Below are 19,313 nucleotides of genomic sequence, written 5' to 3' on the forward strand. Positions count from 1 at the left end.
GTCACAAGGAGACCAGACTGGCCAAGCAGGACCTGCCTTTCCTAAACCCCTGCTGGCCAGGCCCGAGCAGGTTTTCCTGTACCTACCATAGGATGGCACTGGAGATGATCTGTTCCTGTCCTGGCACCAAGGTCACACTGTCAGGCCCACAGTTCCCCAAACCCTTCTTCTGGCCCTCCTTGCAGCTGGGGCTCACATTTGTTCACCTCCAGTCAGCTGGGACCTCCCCAGTGAGCCAGGACTGCTGATAAATGACTGCAGGTGGCTTGGTGAGTGTTACCACTCCCTTGGCACCACTGCATGAGTCCCATCCAGCCCCACAGACATATGTGAGCCTCAGCTGTGTACAGGTCACTGCCCAGTTCCCCTTGGATCATGGGGCTCCATTCTGCTCTCCATCCCTGTCCTCCAGCTCAGGCAGGGGAGTACCCCAAGAACAACTGGTATGAATTGCAGCATCTTTTTGGGTTCCAAGCAGGATATGTGGAGCCCTCAGCAGGCATAAAAATGGCTCAAAAGCATCAGTGTTAACAGCAGAGACTGCAGGAATGAGGCTTGTCCATCTCTCAGCAAAGGAGGGTGGCAGAGCACTCACTGTACCTCACAGCCCTCAAGGGCAGGTTCAACCAGCAGCAAAGCCAAGAACCATCCTGGACACAGAGAGAAACACAGATGCTTGTCCAGGATTTCAGCCTCAGATTTACACATTTTTAAGCTGTGAGAAAGGACAGGGTAGTCACAACATGTCCTAAAATCTTGGAAATTGTCCCAATCAAGTCTAAACCATGGTTCAGTGGAAATTAAGGGGTACAAGGGAAGGAAATACCAACTTTAATTAGGAAATCAGTGTCTTACAATTTGTGAAAGAATGTGTAAAGCAGACTAACAATACAAATAGTGCAGAACAATGACTGGTACAGAAAACCCAGAATTAAGCCTTGCTGTCTTTAACACTGTGTTACAATTTAGCAGTCAGCCCAGAGCTGACCCCAAAGCAAGGCACCAGTGCAGATCACTGAGCTGTGCCAGAATGAGACCAAAACTCCAGGATCAGCCTGGTCACAGACACCACATGCCCTGGTGCCTGGAGAGATGTGGCTGTCAGCCAGACCCTGGACTTGCCTGTGCAAACTGATAAAGAGGTGCTCCTGACCCTGAGTGCCTCAGCCTGTTCCTGCCTATTGCCTCTGCTGGGGGACCAGTGATGCAGCCCTTGCTGGCACACACAGCCCCTCCAGTGCCCAGAGGGGTCACTGCCCCCTAAGTGCAGCCCATGGGGAGGCCCATTCAGGCCCCAGGGGAGTGAAGAGTGCAGCTCCTGTGAGAGTCCTGCAGCAGGGCAGTGTCAGATGGGAAGGGAGCTCGTTTGGGGATATCTGATCAACCAGCCATAGAAGGCACAGAGAGAAACCAGATGTGATGAGAGGTTGTGATGAGAACAAACCTGATCAGCCACCCAAAGGGGTAAGGAGGTGTGAGGCTGAGAACATTTATTTTTACAGTAGGGAAGTAATGGGAGACACAGTCATAAAACCTGACCAATTAGTGTTAACAAGGCAAATAACCAGAAACAAATGGCATCACTCACAACGGCTGATGAGCTCTCAAGAAGCTACAGGCAGCCCAGGACTTTGCAAGGGATAAGGATGCAAAGCTCAGGGTCCAGGATGTCAGATGAAGACAGTGGGATGGCAGCAGTTGAGGAACTGTGCAAGGACAGGGAGCAGCCAAAAGGGGTTAGACAGAAAAGCCTTGGAAGAACCTGGCTGGGTGTAAACCTGGGCCAGTCACTGCTGGGCTGGCTGAGCCCTACACTTGACCACCACAGTCCTGCCTTATTTCATCTCTCTGTAACTCTCTGTGCAACCTCCCAGGGTCCCATCTGTGTGCTGCAAGGACCAAGTGCCAGGTGCTGGGCAGCCAGCAGGTGTGGATTTGGGGCCAGCTCCTGAAATCAGATCCAGGAACAGGGAGAGCAGAGCCCCAGGCTGTGGCAGCAGCTCCTGGAGCCAGTGGGAACTCACCCCCCAGCCCCTGAGGCAGGAAAACAACATGTCCACAAGAGCAGCTGCTGGAGGGGGAAGCATGAGCAAGGGGAGTGAGGGGCTCCATGCCAGCAGCTGGAGCAGGACAGGCACTCCCAGCCTGTGTGCTGATTCTGGGAGAGGCAACTCCCACAAACCAGGTGTGCAGGAGTGTCTCCAGCAGCAGTAATTCAGAGCAGATGGCAAGTAGGGGACTCCAGGGATGGGCAGGGTTATCAGGAGGGCAAGGGATCCATGTTGGTACCTGGAGATACCTGAGAGTGTGATGTGCCTTTGGGATGAGCATCTGAGTGAGGCCATGTCTGGTGTGTCAGGCTGGAGCAGCTGGCAAGGAGGGGCCCTGTGGGCTGGGTCAGGAGGCTTGTGCTCCATGCTGGAGGGCTGGGTGGACTGAGGGCTCATACTGGTGCTCACAGGATTCAGGAGTGTGCCCATCCTTGTGAACCCTGAGGGTGTCACTGACTCTGCCAGCCCCATCTGTGCCTGTGTCACCTGTGTCCTGTGTGGGGCTGGGGCCAACAGCCATGTCAGTGTCACCTGTGTGTCACTGTCCACGTGTCTGTGTGTGACGGCAGCTCAGCACCAGGGCTGGCTGAGCCTGCAAACAGCAAAGGGACAGCTGAGTCCTCAGCCTGGACAGAAACCCTGGCTACAGGCCCCAGGCTGGGATGGCAGTGCCCACACAGGAGGCTCCTGGGCCACAGGTGCTGAAGGCAGCAGCTGCTTTGCACAGGGCTTAACAAAAGCCTCAACAATTCACCTCTAAAGGAACAGAGACACCTGGCCCGAGGCAGAGGGGCACAGCACTGGCTCAGACATGCCTGCAGAAACACTCTGCTGGCCCTGAGCATTGCAATGCCAGCACTGGGTAACACAACTGTTAATCTGTTCTCAGGATCACAAAGGCTTTGCAGCCTGGGGCCCAGGGCTTCCTTAAGGTCACCACAACTAGACACACCCAATGGAGATTTCAGCCTGCTGCCACCCAAACATGCACCTTTCCTGGCTCTACTGCAGAGAAAGGGGCCTGGGGCATGTGTGAATTTATGATGGAAAGTTTTTAATGCACTCACAATAGTGCTTCCAGATCCCATGGACAGATTCAGATGACACAAGCTCATTTAAACCTTGTGATGTATTTAAGCCAAACACCAAACAGAGGCAACTTTTCAAAGGTCCTGAGTGAGTTACATTCACATCCAGGCAGTGAGTCCAAGGCCTGGGAACTCTGCTTAGTGGCAGTTCTCTTTGGGATACAAACACCTCTTCCAGAAGGGCTGAAGGTGGTAGTTCTTCTCCAGCCATACTTGTTCTCATTTCCAGTCACAACCCAAAGGCATTGCAGTCATCAAGGTTTATACAGGTACAGCAACAACCTCACTGGGCTGGCCAACCAGCCTGGCTGACAGGATGCTGCAGACCACAACATCTGGGGAAGCTCTGAAGCCTGAGGCTCTAAAAACTCAGCTGCAGTAACTAAAGCAGCACTGCTGATTCCACCTTTGTACTGGCCCACAAGATCTCAAGAGTATGTCAGCCTGCTCTCACAGACAGGACACTGAAGCTCTTGGCAAGAGGAAGGAAGCTGCACCCAACTTAGAGGCAGCAAAGGCACAGTCCAAGCAATCCACATGTATCTCAAACCATGCTGCTTCCATGACTATTCCCAAAGTCCCATTTCACCTGGCTGTGCTTACACTAACTGCAAGGACACATTTCCTGCCACTGTGAGATGATGAAATTGCAATCTGCTTTACCAGGGAAGAGGTTCTGCTTCCCACAGCAGATCAGGATATTCTCAGGGCCCAGTCAGGGGGAACACCCTGAACACAAGCACCACCCCATGGGATCAGTAAAAGAAAACCAGCCTGCTCTGAGGTATGCATAATGAAGGCAACAGCTGAAATCTCCTTTAGACCAAAGCTGTGACCTGCACTGCCTCACACAGTGATGCACCACCCAGCTTTCCTGAGCTCCAAGATGTAGTGAGCACTCAGCCAAGGCAAAGCAGTCCAGGGGCCACAGGCTGATTGTCACCCTTTCCTCTCCAGGCTGGCAAAGCATTGTTCTCCCTCAGCCCTGCCACAGCCCCAGGGGCTTGGAACCCTGGAAGGGTGTAACTCTTTGGACTAGACCCAGCTGAAGGTACTGACACATCAGCTTGGTACCAACCAAGAAAAGAGAGGGCAGAGTCTCCAAGCAATCTGTATTCAGCACACTAAGATGGATCTTGTCCCACAGGCACCAAGACCAAGGAAGAGACTGAGGCTCTTCTGCTATGCCTGGATCATCATGGGGAAAAACAGGAAGGGTGACTTCCAGTACCATGGAATAATCACAACAGCATCAAGACCTGCTTCCTGCTGCTACATCTCTCAGGAGAGAAGCCATTACACCCCCAGCTACTTTGCCAACAGTTCACACACACACCATGCAGAAGGGAAAATGGGCAATTCCACAGCCCTTTGAGGGGCACGTGCCCTTCCCCAAATGCAGGTAATGCTAAATTCAGATGGCAGTAAGGGGGATGAATCCTAAACTGGTGATGCACACAGGGAGGTACAGGGGAAAGGATCTCTCACCCTTTCTGTACGGGATGGGGCAGTGCCAAGGGCAGGGCTCCCCTCTTCCATGGGAAGGCACGTGAGCTCACACAAACAGGGCCCAGGCCAGCCCCGGCGGGGAGGCCTCACGCCACGATGTCCCTGAGGGCTGCAGGCAGCTCAGGGAAGATGAACTGGTAGCCAGTGTCCAGGGTGCGCTGTGGCAGCACCCTCTGCCCCTCCAGCAGCATCCCCGCCCGCTGGGGCCCCAGCACGGCGCGCACGGCCCAGGCCGGCAGCGGCAGCAGCGCCGGGCGCCCCAGGGCCGCCCCCAGCGCCCGGGCAAAGCCGCCGCTGGACGTGCTGGGGGAGGACGGGGAGACTCCGTTCAGGACGCCCCGCACAGACTCCTTCTCCAGGGCGTGACACATGATCCCACACAGGTCCTGGATGTGGATCCATGGGAAGGGCTGGAGCCCGGAGCCCACGGGGCCCCCCAGTCCCAGACGGAAAGGCAGCAGCAGCTGAGAGATGACACCACCACCTCGACCCAGCACGACACCTGTGGGGACAGGAGAGTGACACCAGCTGCCCCTGCCCCAAGGGCTAAAGCCCCTTCACACCCACACCTACAAGCAGGAGAATCCTTAGAGGGCTGGACTGCAACAGGACACCCCAACAAGGAGAGACAGAAGAGCTGATGCCCTTTCCCCGCCCCAGCAGTAAAGCAGAGTCACCATTAATAAGCTGATGCCCCATCTCACCTGATCTCACCACAACACCACGAGTTGGGCTCCCAGGGATGAGAGCTGCAGCCTCCCACGAGCTCACCAGGCGTGAGAAGAAGTCAAAATCCCCTCCTGGACTGTCTTCAGTGTACTCAGCTGTGGGGCTGGGCCGGTAATAACCTGCAGGGGAACAGCAGAAAGGGGCTCAGGGTTGAATGATGACACTAAGCCCCCCCTTCCCCATCAGACCATCTCCTCTGCCTCCACGAGCCCAGAGCTCCTGTGAGGAAAGGCTGAGAGAATTGGGATTGTTCAGCCTGGAAAAGAGACCTAATTGCAGCTCTCCAGTACCTGAAGGGAGCCTACAAGAAAGAGAGACTACAAGGGCCTGGAGTGCCAGGACAAGGGGAAATGGTTCAAATTGAAAGGCAGTTTAGATTGGCTGTTAGGAGCAAAATCTACCCTGTGAGGGTGGGGAGGCCCTGGCACAGGGTGCCCAGAGAAGCTGTGGCTGCCCCTGGATCCCTGCAAGTGTCCAAGGCCAGGCTGGACAGGGCTTGGAGCAACCTGGGACAGTGGAAGGTGTCCCTGCCATGGGAGGGGGTGGGACTGGATGTTCTGAAAAGCTCCTTCCAACCCAAACCACTCTGGGACTCTGTGAGCTCCATCACTCCACCAGGGACATCCTCACATGAACAGCACAGGTCTCTGGTGGCAATGCTGACAAGTTTTTGAACTGCCAATGTGCTCTACAGGCTCAGTAGGATGCATTAACACTCAGGCAGCCCCAAAACCCAAACAGGTCTGCAAACAACTGCCTGAACACTGAACTGGCTGCAAGGTGCCTGCTTTAATACTGGACAGCACAGAGGATAAACCATGGCAGTTTAAAGACTGCAGCAAGCACAAAGTTACAGATAATGCAGATAATGGGCTTCAGCTGAGGCCTTACACAAATTGATTCTACAGGATGCCCAAAGGCTTTCACAGGAAAACACAGAATAACTTCTGCCCCAGTGACACCAAGACAAAGCACAGGGACCCAAATTCCTCTCTAGCAGCACTAAAAAGCCAATCAAGGCTTGCCTAGACACAGTGACACTGATGGCAATAAAGCTGACATCTCAAGGCAAGACACGAGCTCCTGTGTGCAGGAACAGGAACTGTGTTTGTGTCTGCAGGCAGAGCCTCTCCAGGGCAGCAGGAGGGATGTCCTGGCCAGGCCCCAGCAATACCTACGCCAGTGACCAGGACCCAGGCACGGGGGGGCTGCTCAGCAGCAGCAATGGCCTTGGCCAAGCTCCTCGTGGTCTCCACACGGCTGCTGATGATCTCCTGGCAGAAGGCATCTCCCCACCTGGGAAAGGGAGAGGCAGGGATTAAACACCTCACAGGGACACCCCAGCAAACACGGCCACCAAGGGGCCCCCAGACAACACCAGCTCCACAAGCACAGGAGAGGCCACAGGAACTCCCCTCACCCCAGGGCAAAGGGAGGACAGCTCATCTTACAGCACAAGGGCAGGGGAACTTGGGAACATGGTGACTCTTCTTTTCCCTTAAAAGATTCTGGGATTTGGACTGCCTTTGGACCAAGTCAGCAAAGGAGCTGGACACCAAAGCTGGTGTTCCTCCTACAAGTCACACTTTGGTTCTGATTTTGCATTATCAAATGTAGGCACAGCACCCAATGTCCTTTTGGAAATGTGGAACTCATTGTTCTGGCCTCCAGCTGTAGATCCACAAGGGAACCTTTCTTCCAAAGGTCTCTCCAAACCTACCAGGCCCACGGAAATGTCTGAGGATGCAAATGTCAACAGCTAGTCAACTCAAGAGCTTCCTGCTCATGTTGTTTCCTCCCTTTCCACACTCTCTGACAACACAGGACTGTCCTGCCTGCACCTTGTCCCCACAGCCCTGGGGAACACCAAGTTACCTGCGGAAAGGGTTGAGGACATTTTCCCCAGCCAAGTTGACCACAGCATCGCACAGGGGCAGCCCGGAGCGGGACAGCTCTGCCTGGGCAGGAGGAACAGAGACATCAACATCAGCCCTCCCTCTGCTCAAGCCTTCCTTGCACAGCAGCAGGGCAGGCTCCTAAAAACTGCAGACAGTTTCTTCCTGACATTTGTGGACTACAAGCACAAATGGAGAAGTTTTGCTCCTTGGAGCCACAGCAGTTCCCATTCCAACGACTGTGACCCATCCAGCAGCCCAAAAGAACATCCACAGGAGCCAGACCTCCCTTGGCAGGCTCCCTCCATGCCATGGAAAGCCAGGCACCAGGCTGGTTTCTCAGCCCTGACACGTTTCCCCTCCTGTGACCGCTCTCAGCTCGTACCCAGCTGATCCGATCCTCGCCCTCTCGCCGCGACACGTGGGTCACTTGGTGCCCTCGGCTCCGCAGCAGCCGGGTCAGGGCTGTGCCAATGAAGCCTGTCCCACCACCTGGTGACAGAGACAGACGGGCCGTCACGGCCGTGTCCTTGGGCCATCACCCCGGCAGCAGAGGCGCCCAGTGCCCGGCTGTGCATCCCCGCAGCCCCGGCCCCGCACCACGGCCAGACCCCCATTCCCGCTCCCTCGGGCCCCGCTCTCACACCCGCCCCGCTCTCACACCGGCCCCGCTCCCTCGGGCCCCGCTCTCCCCCGGGCCCCGCTCTCACACGGGCCCCGCCCCCCCGGGCCCCGCTCTCACCCCGGCCCCGCTCTCACACGGGCCCCGCTTCCCCGGGCCCCGCTCTCTCTGTCCCGCACTCACCCACCACCACCCGCATTGCCGAGCCGCACACGCAGCGCCCACCGCGCATGCGCCCCCGCCGCGCACGGCGCCCCCCAGCGGAGGGGAGGCCCTTAAAGGGCCCGCGCGCCTCAGGGTGTGCGGGGCTCGGTGTGAGGGGGAACCGGGATCGGCCCGAGCTGAGGGGACACTCCGGGCTCAGGGGACACTCGGGCATGGCCTGGGGCTCAGGAGACACTCGGGGCTCAGGGGACACTCGGGGCTCAGGGGACACTCGGGCACGGCCCGGGGCTCAGGGGCTGCTCCTGGCTCTGCGCTCAGCGCGGCAGCAGCGGGGACGCAGCAACGCGAGGAGTTTGTCAGGGCAATTTATCCGTTCGTTCAAAGCGCAGCAGTGAATGCCCAGAGCAGCTGTGGCTGCCCCTGGATCCTTTGCAAGTGGCCAAGGCCGGTCTGGACAGGGCTGGACCGGCCCGGGACAGGGGGAGGTGTCCCTGCCCATGGCAGGGGGTGGAACGAGGAGAGCTTTAGAGCTGCTTTCCAAAACAGTCCGAGAGTCTGTGATTCTGCTATTCTATGAAGTGTTTTTAATACTGCTAGTAGAGAACAAAGAATTGTGCAGTTGGGAATTGGGCAGGGGCTGTTGTCATTGACCCTGAACTTTTCTCTGCCACCTGTTTGCCTGTCTCCTTGGGGTCATGGGAATAGAAATTCTTTCAAGGATGTAATTCTGCCACTGGGCTTGAAATGTCTCTTCTGAGATGTGATGAAACACATCAGAGACACAACTTCCCACCTGCAGGCAGCTGGAGCAGCCTTTGCTTCACACAGAGTTGTCTGTGCTGTCAGCTCCTTTTACCTGTGTCCTGTGAAGAGCAGAGGGTGACAACAGCCCGTGGGCAACATCTCTACACATTGGTGGCTCTGCAGGAGCAGGAACAAATGCTGGAGATATTTCTACCTGCCTGTCCAGCTTAGTCCACCTTGTCAGCACATACAGCTGTAGCCATTGCACCACCTGTCCATCCCTCCATCCCTCGCTCTATCCCTCCATCCATCCATCCATCCATCCATCCATCCATCCATCCATCCATCCATCCATCCCTCCATCCACACTACAGAACGGGGTTACCTGACAGCTCTGGGCTGCCCTGACATGGTCTGAGTGAGCAGAAAAGAAACAAACAAGCAGAAATGAGCTCTTCACAATTTCACACCTCTGTGGCCTGTTTGAAGAACAAGATAAGGCTCTGTTAGTAACCAGGGTAGTGACGGCTTTGGATATGACAAAACTCTTGGCAGCTGACGTGAGGTGAAGCCACTGAAAGCTGATATGTCAGGTCTGTTTTAGGAAATGGTGAACAGTGAAAATTCTGGGGAATCCACCTGCCTGCAGCCAGCCCTGGGGCCAGGGCTGTCCTTGCAGCAGAACTGCTACAGGTAAAGGCCAGGTGGGTCTGCACAGCTCTAACAGCAGCAACGAGGATCCCACTCCCCCTCTGTCTCAGTCCCTGGAGCAGGAGACTTTGAATGTTGGGGTTGTGTGTTGCAATGTAATGGTAACCAGGAGGGGCCTGGGCTGAGCCTTGTTTGCAGCAGGGTGAGCCAAGTAAGAGAATTGTTAGAAATTGTTGGAGCCTTGTTAGAAAATTCTCACCTCCAAGTGCAGAAATCTCCCCTGTACCTGAATACAAATATCTGAGAGGGGAGCTGCAATCCATACAGGTGTTTTCCACTAGTTTGGAAGGCTGGTGGGAACTGATGTTACAATAGTGGCTGTTGGAAAATGCTCACAGAAATTCCAGTGGCTCATGGCCTACACAGAGGGACATTGCTCTGGTATTTTTTCCTGCCATAGAGGGTGGTTCTTATGCAGGGGGAGATAGATGTGTATGAGCCCATAGTACAGATACAGATAACAGCAAAGGGAGAAAGAGGTGACTATGGGTAGTGATGTATTTATTTCAAAGTGATCTTTTCTTTTAAGGAGAAAGTGAACAAATAATTAATTTAAATAATTACTTTCTCTGAAAGGTGATTGCTGATTCTAGTCTGGGGTTTATCTTATGATGGAATACAATGAGAATTGAGCAGTATTCTGGTAAAATGGTGTTTCACAGTAAGTTCATGCTTCAGATACTTGACACAAAAGTTTTAAGTTGGTATTTTTGAAATGTGCCTTTTTTAAAAGCAGAATTTCAAACCACCCCAAGCAGCTGTGAAGTTGAACTTAAACATTATCTTCATGTTGTCAGATTGTGTTGTTATAAGCTTACCTAAGACTCATGCACACAAAATACATGGAAATAGAATCCTGCTGCTTTTTTTGCCCTTTATTTTGTGTCACAGAGATTTTTAGGTGCAAGATTTCAATTGTCCTTTAATGCTTAATGGTTGTAGCCTTAATTTCAGTGGTTCTACTGAAAGATAAGTGATTAAAAGCAAAATTGAGAAAAACAATTAGAAATACTAGGAGTCATAGACAAATAAATCTTCCAGTTCACTCATGTCTGACTTAATTTAGCTGTGGATGTGTAGAGTGAAAATGCCTCCACCTGAACTGGCTGTGCTCCAATGCACAGAAATAAGGAACTGCCAGAGTCTCAGATTTGTGTCCTATTTTAGCTGCTCAGAAGACTTAGATACTCTTGAATTTGTCCAATCCAATAGTATTAATTATGGCTTTAAAATGCTGGTACCTTTTGAGTGGCTACAAGAGGCCTGTAAATTACAGGTCTGATGGATTGTAAATGTCTAATTGTACTTAAGTGAAACCTCACTTTCATCTGCTCTAGAAAAGGAATACAGCTAGCCAGAGGAGAATAAGAAAAAAGAGATACTTTTGTCCACAATAGTGTAAAAGAAAATGTCAGAATTGTGTGTCACTGTGGTCAGCCATTTAACAGATGTGTGGTCTTGGCTTACTTAATTGACCTTATTTTTGATTTCTTTTTTTTTTTATTCTGGTTTTATTTGCAAGCATCAATTATTTAAGTGTAATAGATGTCAACTTATGAAATAATTCCATAAAAATCAAACATATTGTCCACTGAAGGATATCATACATCCTATTAAAATTGTTCCATTGAAATAGCAATTACTAGATCCTCATAGATTTGTTTCCATTTCCTGCTTTGACTGACCATCTAGAAACACAAAAGACTCTTGAAAGCAGGTCCTGATGTCCTTTATTTTACATTCTAAGCATCTGTTTGTACCAAACTGGACACTGTGCTCATTCTCACCTTCAGTAAAGGTGCTAAAAAAACCCTTTCCTTTTTAACTGTTTTTTCAGAGACTCTTTCACCTCCCTGTTTCGGAGAGTGTAAATGAAAGGGTTGAGCATGGGAATAACAACAGTATAGAAGATTGAGATGATGTTGCTTTTGTTGGGTGAAGATGTGGCTCCAGGCTGAGCATACATGTAGAACACTGTCCCAAAGAACAAGCAGATTGTCACCATATGAGAAGAGCAGGTGGAGAAGGCCTTGTGCCTGCTTTCAACTGAAGGCATTTGGATGATTGTGATGATTATATAACCATAGGAGATAAAAACCACCAAGGCAGTGCCCACAATGATTGCCCCACACACAGCCAGCATGACGAGTTCATTGACAAGTGTGTTGGAGCAGGAGGCCTGGATCACTGCAGCAACATCACAGAAGAACTGGTTTATTTCTCTGTGCCCACAGAAGGACAAACTGAAGGTGAAGCCTGTCTGGATGGTGCAGTTGATGCAGCCTGACAGATAAGAGCCCAGCACCATGAGAACACAGAGCCTTCTGCTCATGATGACGGGGTAGAGCAGTGGGTTGCAGACGGCAGTGAAGCGATCATAAGCCATCACAGCAAGGAAAAAGGCTTCTGTCGTACCAAAGAGGGAGAAGAAGAACATTTGTGAAGCACAGCCTTTGTAGGAAATGCTTCTCCTGCCCAGTAAGAATGCCAGTGCTGCCCTGGGAGCGATGACAGAGGAATAGCAGATGTCCAGGGTGGACAGGTGCTCTAGGAAAAAGTACATTGGGGTGTGCAGGTTGGAGTCCATCCTGATGATGAGAATCATGCAGACGTTTCCCACCACAGTGACAATGTACATTGTGGAGAAGAGAACAGAGAGGAGGAGTTGTGATCCTGGGGGGGATTTGAACCCAACCAAAATGAACTCACTTATCCTGGTGTGGTTTTCCATCTTTGCTTTCAGATGATGTTCCAAAAGGGAATTAGGATGCAGTAGACTGCAGAGAGTTTGCCCAGAGAAGCAATTACAGAAGAATAAGACAGACAATGAGATATATGAAACATAAGAAATATTAAATAGAGAGATAGATGGAAAAAAAATATAGAATTCATTGATATATCATATCTGCAGAATTTTGTCAATGATTATGGGGCAATGTGAACTAATAATCCTGTAATATTATCGTCAGTATAAAGAAACATTCTGCATGCAGCTTATCCAACCTATTCTAATGTAATAAACTTTACAACCAACTAGAAACAGACATTTCATTCTACAGTTGAAGAGCTATTTCAGAATTAACTGGGCAAAAAATAATCTCATACCAAAATTGCAACTAACCCACAAAATACTGCTTACCCCTAAACAAAAGAACAAGGGAATGTGCTTCTTCAGATGATGTAAAACAATTGAAAATATGTATGAGTCAAGAAATGTATTAAAATAATACAGATAATTGTTTTTTTAAAAAACCCCAAGTCTGTTATTTTAAAAACCCAGATTGTTTCATGTGAGAAACTGATTTTTTTTCTTTTATAACAGTACTTGGAAAAAAAAAACTTCAAAATTGAGATTTCTGAACTAAGTTTTTTCTACTCAGATATTAATTCACTTAATATCTTAAAATTGACTAATTGACAGAATGTTTCAAATAATACCTTTTCAATTCTATTTAGTAATTTTATTTCCATAAGCCAGTTGTCCTTTCACTTAGGCTTGAATATATTCTGTGGGTTGATGCCTGCATTAGAACTCATAGTCTGGATGCCTTTAAATTCAGTGGACAGAGAGAAACACTCCAGCTTTAGAATATTTCCTGTAGAAGGTTTGAATCATGTTTTAAGATTTTCTGGTTTTCTCCACTGATCTAAAGGGGAGTCCAACTGTTCTGTCTGTGCAAAGATGGACAAAGATGTAAAAAGCTGAGTGACAGAAATCCCCACCCAGTTACTGGTATTTTGTTTGGTTTGCTGTCATTTCCATTTGATAATTTTTCTTAACCAGCATGTACCTAATCTTTTCCAAGCACTGAATTAATTTTTAACACTTTTCTCCAGCTACCCCCCATGGTCCTTGAAATGTAACCTCAGCTCTGGGTACCCTCAGCAGCTCCATTTAATCCTTTGTTCTTATTTACCCACGAGTCTTAGGAAAGGGAAATAAATTTGGAGACAGAATTTCTCTTTGCATAACCTTGCTCATCAAATACTTTGTCTGGTTTTGCTGGGGAGTTTTGTGTGCAGAGAGCTCAGATTTAGGCGCTCAAGGTCCTTGTCCAGTCAAAGCCTTTTCAAGCCTGTTGCCTACAGCTTTCACAGTTCCTAAAGCTTCCCCTATTATCCAAAGAGAAAATAGATTAATCCACAATGTGATTCTTGTAGTCTCACCCCACCTTAATTTAAATAACCAATGTGGTTATTTAGGGTGCCTTGTTCAAAACAGGGGAAAAACAGTCCCTTAGAAGTAGCTGTCTTTGTTAAAAAATGGATACAGCTAGCCAGAAGAGAATAAGAAAAAAAGAGACACTTTTGTCCACAATAATGTAAAAAAAAATCAGAATTTTGTGTCATCCTGGTCAGCCATTTATCAGGTGTGTGGTCTTGGCTTATGTAATTGACCTTATTTATAAATTCTTATTTTTATTCTGTTTTTATGTGTAAGCATCAATGTAATAGATGTAAACTTATGCAATAATTCCATGATAATCAAACATATTGTCTATTTAAGGATATCCTACATCCTGTCCAAAATTGTTTTGTTGAAATAACAATTACTACTGCTTCAAGTGAATGGCTTTTTAAAGAGGCTAACAAAAACCTCAGCTAAGAATGAGGATGCTGGAGATACTTTTTTAGCCAGTGAGAGGGGAAGATTTTTGATTCACCTGAGAAGTCTCTGGAACTGTCTGTCTCTGGTTGATCAAACAGAAAGTCTAGAATGCAGACACATTAAATACAGGCTTCCTGTTAATGTATTTAATTTCCAGAAGAACTAACTGTATTCATAAGCCCTGATTACTACATGCTATATAATGAAAAAAAGAGGAAAAAAAAAGGAGAAAACAACAATTTTTAGTCCAGTTCTGTCACTAAATTTAACAAGGCAAACTCAGATTTCACACACCACAATACACATACCTTGTAATACGGTCATTAAAGCCACGTTTGGTTTGTTGGAATTCAGGTTTCTTGAACACATTGCCAAAAATACTGAACTGTTTTTTCTCCACAGCTGATTTTTTAGTAGTCTCTTGTAATCAACACATCACTGGCCTTCCCTCTGACTGGTTCTAAGGGCATTCTCCTTAGCATGTTGCTCATATATACTTTAATAGATGTACATAAAAACACCAAGGATTCAGTTTCCAGAGTCCTGGACCTTCACAGCAGACATCTGAACCTGCAATGAGATATTTTTCCCTTGTGCCATTTTTCTTTGCCTTGCAAAAGAAGAAAAACAAAAGGAATAGACGGAATAAAATAATAAGGAATAAAACACAAACAATAAAGTGTAAAGCTGTTTCTCTGTGTCTTCTACCCCTACTCTTTCATCCTTTCTTATGCAGAACCCTTCCTGCCCCTTGTAGATTTCTTTCTGCTGAGCAAAACACTGTGGACCTAATCAAGGCCTCATTAGCCATTAGAACCTGCTTCCTTCAGATTGTCAAAATAGAACAGACACAGTTGCCTTCTCCCCAAGCAATAATGCTTCTCTTCTCTAAACAAAAGCAAATTTTCACTAAATGTGTTCTGTTCTCTGGCTGGCAGGGAGAGTGCACTCCCCACCTGAAATTTGGAAGTTTGATTCAGGTGAGGGTGCAGCCTCTAAGGGAACACTGCTCTGGAGTGCAGCAACACTCCAGGGAGGGAAAAGCATCTCACAACTCTTGTTTGGGTATCTCAGACACCCGAGGACGTGGCTGGTTTTCAAAAAGCAAATTTGCATTCTTGTCAGCACAGGAGTGTCATTCTTCTCAGCACATTTAGTTACAGTAGACTATGTTAAACTCTCTGTCATTTGGCATTGTGGTTTTAAATAAATCTACATGAAATAGATGTTTCTGTTCTTGATAGAATGGCTTCCCAAATTTTGTGACTGACAATAGATCAATATCTTCTGAACTCAGACTATCTTACATTTGCATACATTCTTATCAGCCCCAGAGGCAGAGGGTAAGATTAAGAGAGAAGGGAAGTTTCTCAAAAGCTAAAATTGGACTTAGTCTTAAATTCTTGTGGCTAGTGACTCATTGACAGTACTTTAAAGGCACCCAAACTTGAATTTGTGAGTGTTTATTAGGAAAACCTCGAGAAATAAACTTAGATGCAAAAGAGAGCTTGCATTCTCAAAAGGTTTGTGTTTGTGTGAGCTTTTTCTGTGTTCTCTCCTTCCTTAAAAACACTTAGGAACTCCTGTTGAATAGGTTATGAATTATTTGTTTCAGGTTTTCTAACAACAATATTATTAGTGTACATAAACCCCATAATAATTGGATGATAATCCTCTTCACAGTGTATTTGTAAGATTTTTCCTGGCGTTATTTCAAAACAATCACTTCAGATCAATGCTTTAAAACCTGTCAATGTGTGCAGCCAAATTGCTGTATTAAAGGAACTTCACACCTTGCAAAATTTCAATGAAAAACTCACTAAGAAGTGCTGAAATGCTGTGGTTTGCACTTTGTATATGAAAAACTGAAATAGGAGAAGAAATAGATGAGGGGATTATTGGTGTAGCAGTACTTTAACATATTGCACTAAGAATGAAGAGAGCCTGATGCTGTACTGATTTTGTCTGGCATAGGGACTAAATAGCTTGTATGGGACTAAATTCTGGATTTATGATGAAAACCATATTGGGAACACAGGAATGTTTCAGTTATTGCTGAACAGTGCTGGCACAGGCTGGGAGGGAGCAAGAAACTGTGAGGGGACACAGCTGGGACAGCTGACTCCAGCTGAGCAGAGACATTCCAGAGCCTGTGGCATCATGCTCAGCAATAAAAACTGCAGGAAAAGGAGAAAGGGATGTTTCTTCCAAAGTAACTGTTAAGTGTGATCCCCATTTTCTTGCAGATGACTGAACATAAAAGCAAATGTTATAGATAAAGAATGTATTTCTAGGGTGATAATCCATATCCATGAGTAGTAAAGGAGCTGAGGGTAGTTTGCTTAGATGTCTAAGTAGACATGTCTAAACTTTTAGTATTTTTAGAAGAATTCATATCTAGCTAAATTTGTGGCTCTTCATTTTTAATGCAAATCTAAAGAACTACTGGATTATTTCTTGTTCCTTTACAATGGTTCATACTGTAATGTAGATTCATTTATGTCAATTACCTATTTTCTCACAGCAGATTTTCTGCTCCTACCTGGATTACAGCCAGCACTCTGCACTTCCGGGGAGAGCTCCCCACTATGGTGAACTTCAGGCTGTTCCTGACATCTCTCCTAAATATTGTGTCCAAGTCCTCAATAAGGTCTTGTTTGAAACAATTGGCAATACATGGCACAGTATGCATAGACTAGTTTCTTCCAGGTTTCTTCCCTGGAAAACTGAAGGCTTCATCTGCAAAACTGGAGAAGTCAGTGTGCTGGTACAGAGCACAGAATATCAGATACCGTGGTCTCAGTCATCAACTCAAACCCAGATTTAATATGGACACATGCACATGCACTCTGCTGACAGATTGATTGATTTGTTTGTTTATTACAGAATATTAAAAGTTCTGAAGCACTGTGATAGTCTGAACACAGAGCAGTTTTCTTAGAGGCCTCAAATTATTTCTAATTGATAATCAGATTTTCTCACAGGGGATCCGTGTTCAGCTCAGATTCACCAGCTGTTTCCAGACTCCTGCATGAGGTCATTACTCCTGATGAAACACTGCTGGATCCAGTGCAGCCTGAAGGGAATATTGAAGTGATTTATCCTTTCAGGTGTGTTGGAATTTCTTCATGGAAGACATTATTTGGTGTGCAATGAGGTTATTTAGGGTGCCTTGGTCCCTCTGTGAAGAGGCCAAGTGACAATGCAGCTGTAACATGAATACAATAAACCACTCACATTATTCCTTTTCTAATGTCATATTAGAAAAATTTTCTTCTTCAGAGGATGTTCCTTTTATCCTACACCAGGTATCTAAGAATGTTACTATTACCCATCCTTTTCTGCTGCCTATTTCTTTCAAGGGATAATAACAAAATCTTGGACTAAATAAATCCCACATAGATAACTGATCTTCACACTCATTTTACAATGTTTTCTGGACTCTATTCCATCTAGGGCAAACAAATCTGGGGTTCATTTTCTAGCATTTCCAAACATCTTTAAAAACAGAGCAGTCATTCAGCCAGAGACTTTTAAGAAAGGGTGACAGCATAGATTCTTAGGGAGAAAACAAGGAAAAAAAACCCAAACCCACACGTCTCAAAGTCACAGTAAATACATAGATCTAACTTAGATATATTAAGGTCTAGTTCAATAAATATGACCAGTGTTTGCATGAGTAGGAGAGTTTGGCATGGATTAAGGTCTGGACCTCCTGGCTTCAGCTCATCAGCACTGCCAGTTGATCTTCATGAGCAAAGCCCCTTCTCTGGGGCTCTTCAGTTGATTTCTCTGGTGTGTCTTCTGCAAGTAAAAGTCTTTCTCATGGCAGACCTGACTTCTTTGTTTCTCAGACAATATATGAGAGGGTTCAGCAGGGGCACAACCACCGTGTACAGGACTGACACCAGCTTGTTGGCACGGTAGGTGTACATGAGCTTGGAGTGGGCGTAAGTGAAAAGAGTGGTGGAGTAGAACAAAACCACCACGGTCAGGTGGGAGCTGCAGGTGGAAAAGGCCTTTTGTCTCCCCTGGGAAGAAGGAATCTTCAAGACGGTGAACAGGATGCAAATGTAGGAGGCCACCACAGTGCACAGGGGCACCAGGATAACCAGCAGAGCCAAGATGAAGTCCACGAGCTCAGCCCGAGCGGAATTGCTGCAGGAGATGTTCAGTAGGGGTGAAATATCACAGAAATAATGGTTGATCCTGTCCACATCACAGAAGGAGAGCTGGGCTATAAAGCTCAGCTTGATGGAAGCAGTGGCCAAGCCACACATCCAGCAGGCAGCTGCCAGCTGAGCACAAAGCCTGTGACTCATGAGGAGGGGGTACCTGAGAGGTTTGCAGATGGCCACAAAGCGGTCATAGGCCATCACAGCCAGCAGGACATACTCAGTGCAAACAAAGGTCACAAAGAAATGCAGCTGTGTCATGCAGCCCTGGAATGAGATACGTTTGTCATGGGACAGGACATCTACCATCATCTTTGGCTCAATGACAGAAACATACCAGATCTCTAAGAAAGATAGGTTCCCTAGGAAGAAATACATGGGTCTTTGCAGGCTATGGTTATTTTGGATGGTGAGAATGATAAGGAAGTTTTCCAGCACAGTTAATAAATAAACCAGAAGTAAAGCAGAGAAGAGAAGCAGCTGCTGTTCAGCAGTGGTAGGGAAACCCAGGAGAATGAAATACATGACTTTGGTCTCATTCCTCCCACCCATTCTGGAGAAGAAAGATGAACCTTATCCACCTGCAATAAATTAATACAATGACACCAAACTACACAGGCTTCAATTCCCAGCCATATGTTACACCACCACTTAAAGACACTCAGATATTTTCTTGCTAGGTTTTTAGAAATGAACTTTGTGAAATTTATCTGCTCAATTCAGAATTTTTCATTTTAAAAACCAAAGCATGCTTTTTAATTTACATTTCATGGAGATAAATGTACATTACAAATCATCTAAGACAAATGATGAATGATGCTAATATATTATCCATCCAGTATAAAGACAGCACAGGTTATGAGCTTATGGATAGACATTCACATTTCCAATGCTTTAGTTTCTACCTCTAAACATTTCTAAAGTTATATCATATATATTCCATGAGCTGTAAGAGAAATGTGAAATACCACAAGGATATATTCATTCCGATAATAAACCCCCCCCCAAACACATC

General features: G+C 47.3%; 2 protein-coding genes across 3 annotated transcripts; both read right to left on the reverse strand.

The window, feature by feature from the left end:
* Positions 1–1,177: 1,177 nt before the first annotated feature.
* SDR39U1 (short chain dehydrogenase/reductase family 39U member 1) lies at positions 1,178–8,111 on the reverse strand. Of its 2 annotated transcripts, XM_083877638.1 has the most exons (6): positions 8,078–8,110; positions 7,658–7,764; positions 7,253–7,335; positions 6,552–6,673; positions 5,353–5,496; positions 1,179–5,150 (listed from the first exon to the last, which is right to left on the reverse strand). In XM_083877638.1, exons 1-6 carry the CDS (start codon positions 8,091–8,093, stop codon positions 4,735–4,737), a joined length of 888 nt encoding a protein of 295 aa, XP_083733764.1. In that variant the 5' UTR covers positions 8,094–8,110; the 3' UTR covers positions 1,179–4,734. The 2 variants fall into 2 exon arrangements, with proteins under 2 accessions (XP_083733765.1, XP_083733764.1); XM_083877639.1 differs by lacking the exon at positions 7,658–7,764 and having other exon boundaries at positions 1,178–5,150; positions 7,253–7,331; positions 8,078–8,111.
* A 3,204-nt stretch (positions 8,112–11,315) lies between these two features.
* On the reverse strand, positions 11,316–18,850 carry LOC310918826 (olfactory receptor 6B2-like; the record flags this gene model as incomplete). The annotated part of the gene is made up of 2 exons (XM_083877792.1): positions 11,316–12,250; positions 17,932–18,850. The coding sequence occupies 2 exons, from the start codon at positions 18,848–18,850 to the stop codon at positions 11,316–11,318; spliced, it is 1,854 nt and encodes a 617-aa protein (XP_083733918.1).
* Between the last annotated feature and the right edge of the window lie 463 nt (positions 18,851–19,313).

Source organism: Zosterops lateralis (genome assembly GCF_965231275.1).
Source record: "Zosterops lateralis genome assembly, chromosome: 24".
Lineage (NCBI taxonomy): Eukaryota > Metazoa > Chordata > Aves > Passeriformes > Zosteropidae > Zosterops > Zosterops lateralis.

What these genes read in the sequence shown, in the direction of transcription:
- SDR39U1 (XM_083877638.1), bottom strand. An exon ending in GCGAGGATCGGATCAGCTGG is followed by an intron (nt 7,336 to 7,657) that starts GTACGAGCTGAG and finishes CCTCCTGCCCAG; the next exon opens with GCAGAGCTGTCCCGCTCCGG. An exon ending in TGGTGTTGTGGTGAGATCAG is followed by an intron (nt 5,151 to 5,352) that starts GTGAGATGGGGC and finishes CTGTCCCCACAG; the next exon opens with GTGTCGTGCTGGGTCGAGGT.